At 46.9% G+C, this 10052-nt stretch overlaps 1 protein-coding gene across 1 annotated transcript; it reads left to right on the top strand.

The window, feature by feature from the left end:
• Positions 1 to 430: 430 nt before the first annotated feature.
• Positions 431 to 7136, top strand: RBM22 (RNA binding motif protein 22). The gene is made up of 11 exons (XM_088536774.1): positions 431 to 584; positions 766 to 819; positions 1722 to 1751; positions 2634 to 2766; positions 3045 to 3145; positions 3325 to 3497; positions 4027 to 4227; positions 4741 to 4905; positions 5360 to 5448; positions 5988 to 6119; positions 6825 to 7136. The coding sequence occupies exons 1-11, from the start codon at positions 531 to 533 to the stop codon at positions 6953 to 6955; spliced, it is 1263 nt and encodes a 420-aa protein (XP_088392900.1). The 5' UTR covers positions 431 to 530; the 3' UTR covers positions 6956 to 7136.
• Positions 7137 to 10052: the final 2916 nt, after the last annotated feature.

The following is a 10052-nucleotide window of genomic DNA, read 5'->3' as shown; positions in this document are numbered from 1 at the left end:
TGGGCTCGTCCGCCCGCCTTCCCCCCCACCCCGCCCGCAATGGGCTCGTCCGCCCGCCTTCCCCCCCCCGCCCCCCCCCGGCCCGCAATGGGCTCGTCCGCCCGGCCCCCCTCCACCCGCAATGGACCCGTCCGCCCGGGTTTCCCCCCCTCTCGGCCCGCAATGGGCCCGTCCGCCTGGCTACCCCCACCTGCCCCGCAATGGGCTCGTCCGCCCGGCTTTCCCCCCCCCTTTCTCGGCCCGCAATGGGCTCGTCCGCCCGGCTACCCCCACCCGCCCCGCAATGGGCTCGTCCGCCCGGCTCCCCCCCTCTCGGCCCGCAATGGGCCCGCCCGCCCCCCACCTTGGCGCTCTACTCTATGGTTCGCCGCGCCTAGAGCGGCCCCACCCCTGCGCCCCTCTAGCGCCATCTCGTCACTTCCTGCCCGTCCTTCCTGCCCTCGGCGGAGCGTCGCTGGCGGAAGCGCGGTGAGGCGCTTCCGGTGCCGCTGCGTGCCGGGGCGCGGGCGGCGGGGCGCGGCGCGGCCGCCATGTCGACGTCGCTGGGCTCCAACACGTACAACCGGCAGAACTGGGAGGACGCGGTGAGCGCGGCGCGCCCGGCGCCGGGGCCGCCCGCCCGCTGCGCCCGGCAGCCGCGCGGGGCCGGCCCGGGCTGCGCCTCCGCGGCGCCCGCGGCCCTCCCGGCCCCGCCGCGGCCCGGTGCGGGGCGAGACCCGGCGCCGCGTCCTGACTGTTCTTTGTGTTTCTCCTCGCCCTGTCCAGGACTTCCCCATCCTGTGCCAGACATGCCTGGGAGAGAACCCCTACATCCGCATGGTACGTGTGTGCGGCGGCCGCGCCGAGCGCGCTCCGGAGCCGGCGGCAGCAGGGACAAAAGAGCAGATTGGGGACGCGCTTGGACTCCGGGCTAGTTAATTCTGCGCCGCAAGGTTGAATCCCGCTTTTATCACATGCCCTGCCACGGTTTAAGAAGCAATTGGTCAATAACAGGCAAAGAATAAGGCAGCGTTGTCCAACATCTAAGCGCAGGATATACTAGAGAGCAAAGCTTTGCTGAGGTTAAGCTGCACGGCGATGAGCGAGCTGCTGAAACATTAAATACGTTCTTAACGCTTTTATAGCAGGCAGGAAATGCATCCGTAAGAACTAGTTTATTTATTTTGTCTTTATGAGGGTCACTTGGCCCTAATTCTAATCCTCCTTTCACTGTGGCCTGTTCATGAGAGGATGGATCAGTCCCTTTTGTATTACCTTAGGGATACAGGTGTCTTCACTGCTTCCCTTATCCCAACGTTACTGAAAGCCTTTTGAGAAATATGGTGTTGACCACCAGGATGGGTTATTCTTCAGAAATGGCTCATTTTCACGTAACTACAGCTTTTTTCTGTTATGAGTAGCAGTTAATATCACATGTAATTCTGTACGCCATATTCCAAGCTAAAAAGAAGCAGAGAGAGGTTTTTGTTTTGGGAGGGTAGGAGGGACGTTTTGGTTTTGTTTTGCATGTGGTGGTGGTTATTGTTGTTCTGCTCACCAGTAAGGACCCCTGATTGAGGCCAAACCGCTGGGATGAACATGTCTAAATGCAAAATACGAGGGGAAAAAACATGGTGCTTTTATATGCAAATATCATTATTTTGGTAATGTTATATATTGGGAAAAAAATTATGTTGATCAAACGAGTACCTTTTGTTTCACTCTTTCTGATTATGTTTCAGACCAAAGAGAAATACGGAAAAGAATGCAAGGTATGTGTGTTGTGTTGAGAAGAACTGACATCTAAACTACCATACATCTATGAACACTAAATATTAATCTTAAAAAAACACCCAAAAGTGAACTTCAATAAAGTGCTTATCTGGGTTAGCAGATTCATATATTCCTATGTGTAACTCTGAGTTTTTGCATCAAACTCCCATGTGCTTTGTTAGAAACCTTACAAGACTGAAGTTTTGAAGCCTTGTGTTATGGTTTGCTACATTCAAAGGAATTTCTGCATATCAAATGATCTCATGCTTTCTGTTTGTATAATTGGATTTTTTTTGCGCAGTGAATGAGTTATTCCCATTCTTTTGGAAATATAAAATAGGAAGCTTTGTTTTTGGTTTTTTTTCTTTACCATTTGTTATCTGAGTTAGGAAGAGGTACATGTTGAAATCCTGCTTTCCTTCCTCGGATTGTACCTGCAGTGAGAGTGGATACATCTTAGCAACAAATATCATACATGATACTATTTATTTTTCTGTATCAGAAATTCTGTCACCTTTCCCTGGCTTTGCTGCTGTGCCAGTGGGTGAGCAATTTGGAAACAATTGTCATCCTGTAGCTCTATGGTGACATCTCCTGGAGTAAAGAAGAATTTATTTTCCTTTGTGTAGCTTAGCTTTCCTCATTTAGATATTGTACCTAGTCAAAAAAATCCTTCCTCAAACTTTCTCCTGTCAAAATAAGACACTAAAGTGAATTAAATCCTTCAAGAGCTCATAAATTTGTCTGGATCTTTGGGTTAAGGCTGTGAAGACAGACTCATAGTTGAAAGAGATTTGCTGTGTTTGGGCTTTCTCTGTGAGAACATGAATGTGATTTCATTGCTCTGACAATGAGCCAAGTGTCTGTTTTCTGCCTTTCAGATTTGTGCCAGGCCTTTCACAGTGTTTCGCTGGTGCCCGGGTGTTCGTATGCGTTTTAAGAAGACAGAAGTGTGTCAAACATGCAGCAAGCTCAAGAATGTCTGTCAGACCTGTCTGCTTGACCTGGAGTATGGTGTGTACTTAGAAAGAAAGAAAAAAGAAACTGGGATAAGAGGCATTTCTACTTGCCTCTCCCAGTTGGTGATATGTCCTTAAACATATGCTTGTAACTGGCATGGTTATCTTGGCTCCTGACAGACTTTGAGGAGATCAAACCTCAATGATCAAGTCTCTTCTGAGGTTTGGGAGCGGGGTTGGTGTACAGTGCACCTGGCTAATGCAGCTTCTAATAATTATTTTCCCCTTTTCAGCTTGTGATTAATATGGATTTGGTTTTTAACTTGATTTTAGGTTTGCCGATTCAAGTCCGGGATGCCGGACTCTCCCTTAAGGATGAAATGCCTAAATCTGACGTTAATAAAGAATACTACACCCAGAACATGGAAAGAGAGGTAAGGAAGTCCATTTCTAATCACGTTGTGGGTGTGTGTAGGAGAGAGAGGAGCCAAATTCACTTGTTCTGAAAAGAAATGACCCAGGTCATCTTAAAATCTCTCCTTTCCCCTAGTTCTGTGCGTTAGTTTTCTGTAATGACCTATATCTAGTTATCTGTCTTCTACCTGTTACTTAGATAGCCAACTCTGATGGCACCAGACCAGTTGGTGCACTAGGCAAAGCTACTTCCACAAGTGACATGCTGCTGAAGCTGGCCCGGACCACCCCTTACTACAAACGGAATCGCCCCCATATCTGCTCCTTCTGGGTGAAGGGAGAATGCAAGAGAGGAGAAGAGTGTCCCTACAGGTATGGATACAGCTTAAGCAGTTACCTGCCCTTCATGCTCAGCTAAGGGTTTGAAGAACAGGAGGTGTCAGTGTGAAACTTGCTGTAAGTTGATGTGTAGCACCAGAGATGAGCCCTTGTCACGGCAAGTCCTCTCATTAAGGATTTGCAGCGTGGTCCTGTAGCACTTTAGTGGAGCTGTGAATGCAGCTCTTCTCTCCTGTAGTTCATTTCTTCCCTTGTGGCGTCAGCCTCCTCAATCAGAGATCTTTGTGTCTGAACAAGAGGCCGATTGAAATCCAGCTCTGCCGTTCTGCAGCGTTGAATGTTGAGCTCTCAGGAGTGCTAATCACTTGGAGCTCAAAGCAGCCCAAGCTATAATGTGATCATAGCTGAATTTATATTTTTGGGTCTCTCTGTTCCATTTTAGTATGTTTGTATGAATAGCTTTAAGGATGTAAGCAGCCTTTAGAAGGGAAGGTAGCAGGCATGTTAATCTGATGCAGCTGTGATTGTGCTGTTATGAAATACTGTGTTTACTGAACCTTAGACATGAGAAACCTACAGATCCAGACGATCCTCTGGCTGATCAGAACATCAAAGATCGTTACTACGGAATTAATGACCCCGTGGCTGATAAACTTTTGAAGCGAGCATCAACCATGCCTCGTCTGGACCCCCCTGATGACAAGACTATTACTACCCTGTATGTTGGAGGGCTTGGAGATACTATCTCTGAGGCAGATCTCAGGTGTGTTGGTGCAGTTGTATTGCTCTTGCTTCTTAACGTGATCCTTCGTTATGGAACCTTAGGGGCATTCTCTGTCAGAATTATTCCTGCAATACGGAGGGTTCACGATTGAAAGATTTTTTTTCTCTTGCAAGAAGAGAAAAATCCTGTTGGAACTGGTGGGTGGGTGAGTGCAGAGGAGTTTTAGCTTCTTGGAGGACAGATAAACAAGGACGTTATGTGCTTTGATTAAAATTTCTTTCAAAGATGAGTCATCCTCAGACTCTTGAGGATACCACGTTATGCTTTTTACAGAAAAATCCCATAGCTATTCTCTACTTAGCCTCTGGGAGAAGCTGTGGTTTTCTTTTACTGCTCTGTGATTACAGAGGAGCAAGGGACATCATTTCTAATGGCTAGTCTGAACTGGTGGTGGAGAGAAGAAAGGATGTGAGCGCGTTGCATGATCATATTAGAGCCCGTGGTCTGTTGTGTAAAAGCAGTGGGGTTTAACACACGTTTTTTTTCATACAGAAATCACTTCTACCAGTTTGGGGAGATCCGGACAATAACTGTAGTACAGAGGCAGCAATGTGCTTTCATCCAGTTTGCCACCCGGCAAGCTGCAGAGGTGGCTGCTGAGAAATCCTTCAACAAACTTATTGTCAACGGTCGCAGGCTCAATGTCAAGTGGGGCAGGTGAGCGTGGCATGGCCAGAAGCATCGTGTCTTTTTCCTGTGCCTGGTGGCTGCTGTCCTCTGGAGACTTGATTCTTAGAAGTGCAGAGGGGTTCAAATCCAGCTGTGGTTCTTCAGTTCTTTTACACAGTTTTGATGGGTTGGGGTAGACACTGAATTGATAATTATCAGGGGTCCTCTTAAAATGTTCTTTCAGCACTGAGATTTGGGTTGGAGTGTAATTTGTTGGGGGTTTTCTGGTTGGGTCATTGTAGGTGAGGTTCTCATCTGGCTCCTGTGAGCACTGTTAGCTCAATCTGTACTGGCTGTTGCTGACATTCTGTGAATTTTTATCTTTGTCCGAAGCAATGGATCTAGATTAGATGATGTGAAATGGTTGTGGTGTTAATATCTGGTCATTCTAATTTTTGTTTCCTTTTCTCTTTTTCCCCTCAATCTTTTGTCGGGATTTTAGGTCTCAGGCAGCAAGAGGAAAAGAAAAGGACAAGGAAGGAACTACGGAATCTGGGATAAAGCTGGAGCCGGTTCCTGGACTCCCGGGAGGTAAGGGGCATGTTTGGATTTCAGAAACACTTAATGCTGCCCTCAAATGCTGCCTGAGACACTGAAGTTGCACTCTGCTATTTTGGTCTTGGAGATTTGGGACAGCAGAGGCGCTTGTGAGCCCAGAGCAGTTATTGACAGCATGTTTTGAGCAGACCCTGCTGGGATCAGAGGAGAACTTTGCCTAAAAGCAAGTTCTGGGTGGAAAGAGGCCTCATTGTGTCACTGGTGAAAAGCTACACTAAAGTAAAATAATTCAGGTTAGAGAAACTGTCAGCTCGCACTGCACAACACCTAGCTAGTGTATTCCTAATTCCCTGAGTGTTGTCTGATGGAAAAAGTGAAGCTGGCTCTTTGTGGAGAAAATGCTGCCAGTTCTGGAGGTTCAGCACAGTCCTGCTTCTCGCTGCTATTTAGATGTGCACAGGCAGTGGCAGCCTCCCCACGGGGGAGAGCGGGCTCTGCCTCCCCGCTGCAGGCAGGTACCTCTGCGTGGCTTGCAAGGAGATTTCCAGTAACACCCGTGTGTTCTGCTGCAGCTCTCCCCCCGCCTCCAGCTGCCGAGGAAGAGGCTTCTGCAAATTATTTCAACCTACCTCCGAGCGGCCCTCCGGCCGTAGTGAACATCGCCTTGCCGCCTCCTCCTGGCATCGCTCCGCCGCCACCTCCAGGTACTTGTTTTTCCTGTTTGCATGGGAGTATCTAACTTGGGGCCCTCGCACAGAGGGCTGGAAGTGCAAATCCTTCTTGCTCGCCTGGGCCGTAGCTTATGCACACGCTGTGCTGGTTTTCCTCCCCTGTAATCATGCAATGCTGGTGCTATAAAGTGAGGTGTTGGCACAGCTTGGTGAAGCTGAGTTGTGGTGTGTGTTCACCTGCAAAGTTGAGTGTGAGTCAGAGGTTCCTGGTACTGGTGCTGAGACCTTCTCAGTGCTTTTGTGTAAGTGCTGCAGTGAGCAGAACTTTGAAGGTGAGTCTATGGGTAGTTGATTGTAAGCCCATGTTTAGCTATGTGAATGTATCTCTCTGGAGACGACCTTTCTGTGGGATTTAAGGAAACAGTGGGTATGTTTGACCATTGTGGATGCATTTGCTTTGCTTTATAGTTGAGAAGAAAGTATTAAAATGGTGATTATAGGCCACTGTGTTCGTCCCCCCCCGCCACCAGGTCATATTTGTGAGCAAAAATGTATGTTGGATTAAGTTACGCTGGAAGGAAGAGAGGAGAATTTGGGGTTTTGAAAAATCTGGGAGCATCGGCCCTCTTTCTAAGGTGGCTGCTAGGAGCTTTGTGTAGGTGTCTTGGAACGGTGGTTTATCTCACTGCCTGCTCCGTGGCTTTGTCTGAACCCGGCTTCTCTGTTCTTTGTCTGCAGGTTTTGGACCACACATGTTCCATGCCATGGGCCCCCCTCCACCCTTCATGAGAGCACCAGGCCCCATCCACTACCCCTCTCAAGACCCCCAGAGGATGGGTGCCCATGCAGGGAAGCACAGCAGCCCCTAGCACATCGTCCCCCTTCCATCCTTTGAGTAAATGTTATTTTCTAGTTTCCATAGTAGCACCATATGTTGAGCTGTGGGCGAAGCCTTCCTTCCCTGCTTGCAGACCCTGGGCGAGCTGAGCCCTGCGCTGCCCTAGCTGCTCGGATCATTGGTGTGTCCCCAGTCTTGCACGTAGCGTTTGGAGGGTGGGGATAGGGCAGGGGGCAGGCAGAAGGGCTATCCAACAGGCCGTGGATCAGTCGTAGTAGAATTACAACGCTGTCAGTGTATCCCATTTTGCACATTTTTGAAATAAACATCTGGAAAAACAAAAGCAAACCCTCTTCTAGCCATTTGATATCCTCAGGCTGAGCCCTATGGAATAGATAAACATAACCAGAGACTGTTCTCTCTGTTTAGTAACTAGTGACTTACTATTCTAATGAGGTACTACATCTTGTAACGTTAGACTGAGAGATGAGAAGCAGATCAGCCGTGCCAAATCCATGGTTTTGCCTTACTATTGCTCTAGAATTTTACTCCCTGCTTTTTCCTGACTCTTTTTTTGCTGAAAGAAACTTCTTGGTGCTTCATTTCTAATCCTGCATTTCCTGAGCAAGATGTTAGGTCATGCAAATAGTGCTCTGCCAGTGCTGCTCAACAGCTGCTTATTTTAGCCTCACGAAGGGCCCCCCTCCACAGCCCGCAGAGAAGGGGGTTGGGTTGCTGACAGCTGCAGGGATGGATCAGAGGAGCTGCAAGTTGGTCCCATTTGTGTTCAGAGGATGATTAGGGCTTCCAAGGCCTTTGGATGCAGACTCCTCTTAAACTGTGAAATGAATCTGACTTTTTGGGGGGATTTGGTTCCATGTGAAACTCTTCTTTCTCTGGCATTGGCTGTACTGTTTGCCCAGGAGAGCCTGTGTCCTGCAAGGGGTCTGCAGTTGAGTAGGGTGTATGGCTGGAGGATTTTAAGATTATCTATGTCTGCTGCTTTCATGTAATGGATCTGTGGGTATCTCTCTGTAAAGCAAAACATGATGGGACCTGTTCTGAATCCTCATTTACTTGTTTTTTTTAAAAAAATACATTAAAATGTGTGAAATTTTGAACCCTCTGCTTAGTCCATGCACCCTGCAGGGGGTCTGAGCATGTCTGTCAAAGTGAGTGTGCAAAGAGGGGCACGTGGGGCCAGCCTGGGACAGTCACTGAACTCCGCGATGCTGCCGGGTCCCTCTGAAGTTGCCACCAAAGGCTGCCTGGTGCCTCCAGCCTGCACAGCTGTCACATCACCCAGGTTCTTGCCAGCTCCTGGTTCCATGTTGTGGTGCGTAGCATTCAGAGGTGAAGTATTTTGTTGTGTTTTACATGTTCGAGCTTTGCAGGGAAAGGGGGAAAAAAAAGAACAGTTCTAGCATTGCAGAATATATTCACACTGAGACGCTGGGTGACTTTTCCTGAATTTATGGCAAAAGTTTGTCTCTCATCACTGCACTCTTCAAGGAGAAGCTTATTTCATACATGCTGCAACTCCATTGGGTTGCTGGAATTGTATCATGGATAGTAAACTTGGCTGAAAATCTGTTTTGAGGTTTGTGATATCCAACTGACTGTGATACTGAAAAAGAGTAATGAGAGCAACAGTTCTCAGCTCATGACGAGTGTTGTTTGTCCCTGAGGCTGTACGCTGCCTTCTGGCCTTAGAATAGGATTCTATTGTTATATTTTTGATTAAACAGAGAGGCAGTTTCTCCTCCCTCCTTACCCGATAGTCTTTGTGTGAGATCAAGAAGAGAAACCCATGTCTGTGAGCTGGACAGGGTGTAAATGATGCTTCTTGGTCTGCCCTCATGCAGACATGGCCCACAGGGCGCATAAGGGATCAAAGCAGGGACATAGAGAGGGAAGCTGAAAAATCCACCCCTTCAGACAAAAGAAGTGTTGCTTTGACTTCCCCTTTACCCCTCTGCAAACCATTCCCAAACATTTAAACTGGACGGACCCTGAAATTAGACTGAATGGCACCCCTGTGACAGAGGCATCTCGAATCACACAGCATTGTACACTACATCTGGTCAGGAGTATGGGTCCTAAACCTGCATTTACAATTGCAGGTTAATTCTACTTCAGTTAGGTAGAGCAATAACAAAATAAGGATGATGGAAACAAAATTGGAACTCAGAATAAAATTAGAAAATAAGCAACAAGAAGGGACTCTGAAAATGTAACAGAGGAGAGAAAAGGAGTCAAATACCAAGAGAAAGAACAACTGGGCTTTTGATAGTGTTTGGTAGTTTTTTGGTTCTTCTACACAAACTCAAAAAGAAAAAAAAAAGTTACTTTCTGATGGATTGAACCTTGGGAAAAGAAATTTGCTAAAAATAAAAAAGTGATTTTTTTAGCAGCTCTGTCAACATTGACAGTATGTCCTTTACAGCAGTAAATTCTAGGTTAATAGGGAAAAAAGTACTCTGCACACAGACAGAAGTATGGGGTAATTGGTATTATCTACCTTTCAGAGATGCTTTGTTAGTTATTTCTCATTTTGTATTTGTACATTCGATTTTTCTTTCCCAAGCACAGTATTTTGCATTTGCCTTCATTGAGTTTCAGCTTACAGATTTCATCTCATTATCAGGATCAATTTAATTTCTGATTTTGTCCTCTGTGCTGCTTGCAATACCTCTCCGTTTATAAAACCGTATTATCTTGCTATCATACAAATCGGTCGTTAATGGACACAGTGAAAAACACAGGTTCTGATGTCCCCATTGAAATGGCCTCTTTGGGAAGTGTTTTTCTACTGCTTATGCACCTGAATTAGGGGGATTTTGTTGATGTTCTTATTTTGCTCATTTGTCACACATTTGCTTGTGAGACTGTCATGTGATACCGAACCTTTTTACAGTCAGGACATATCACATTTCTCCCTGTTATTCTGTCAGAGGAGGAAATTAGATTGATTTGATGCGATTTGTTCCACAGGAAGCCATGCCAGCTCTTTCTTGCCAATTTATTATTATCTAGGTGCTTATATTGATTATTTAATAATTTGTTCCAGTATTTTTCCAAGAAACAGAGTTAAATCGGTTGGTGGATAACTGCTCTTGAAAGCCAGA

The sequence above is a fragment of the Tinamus guttatus genome, unplaced genomic scaffold (assembly GCF_059628265.1).
Source record: "Tinamus guttatus ecotype Peru unplaced genomic scaffold, ASM5962826v1 Tinamus_guttatus_pri_ptg000710l, whole genome shotgun sequence".
NCBI classification, from domain to species: Eukaryota; Metazoa; Chordata; class Aves; order Tinamiformes; family Tinamidae; genus Tinamus; species Tinamus guttatus.
This window is presented reverse-complemented; position numbering and strand designations above follow the sequence as displayed.

What these genes read in the sequence shown, in the direction of transcription:
- RBM22 (XM_088536774.1), top strand. Translation starts at nt 531, where the DNA reads ATGTCGACGTCGCTGGGCTCCAACACGTACAACCGGCAGAACTGGGAG. An exon ending in GGCAGAACTGGGAGGACGCG is followed by an intron (nt 585 to 765) that starts GTGAGCGCGGCG and finishes CGCCCTGTCCAG; the next exon opens with GACTTCCCCATCCTGTGCCA. An exon ending in CGCTCCGCCGCCACCTCCAG is followed by an intron (nt 6,120 to 6,824) that starts GTACTTGTTTTT and finishes CTTTGTCTGCAG; the next exon opens with GTTTTGGACCACACATGTTC.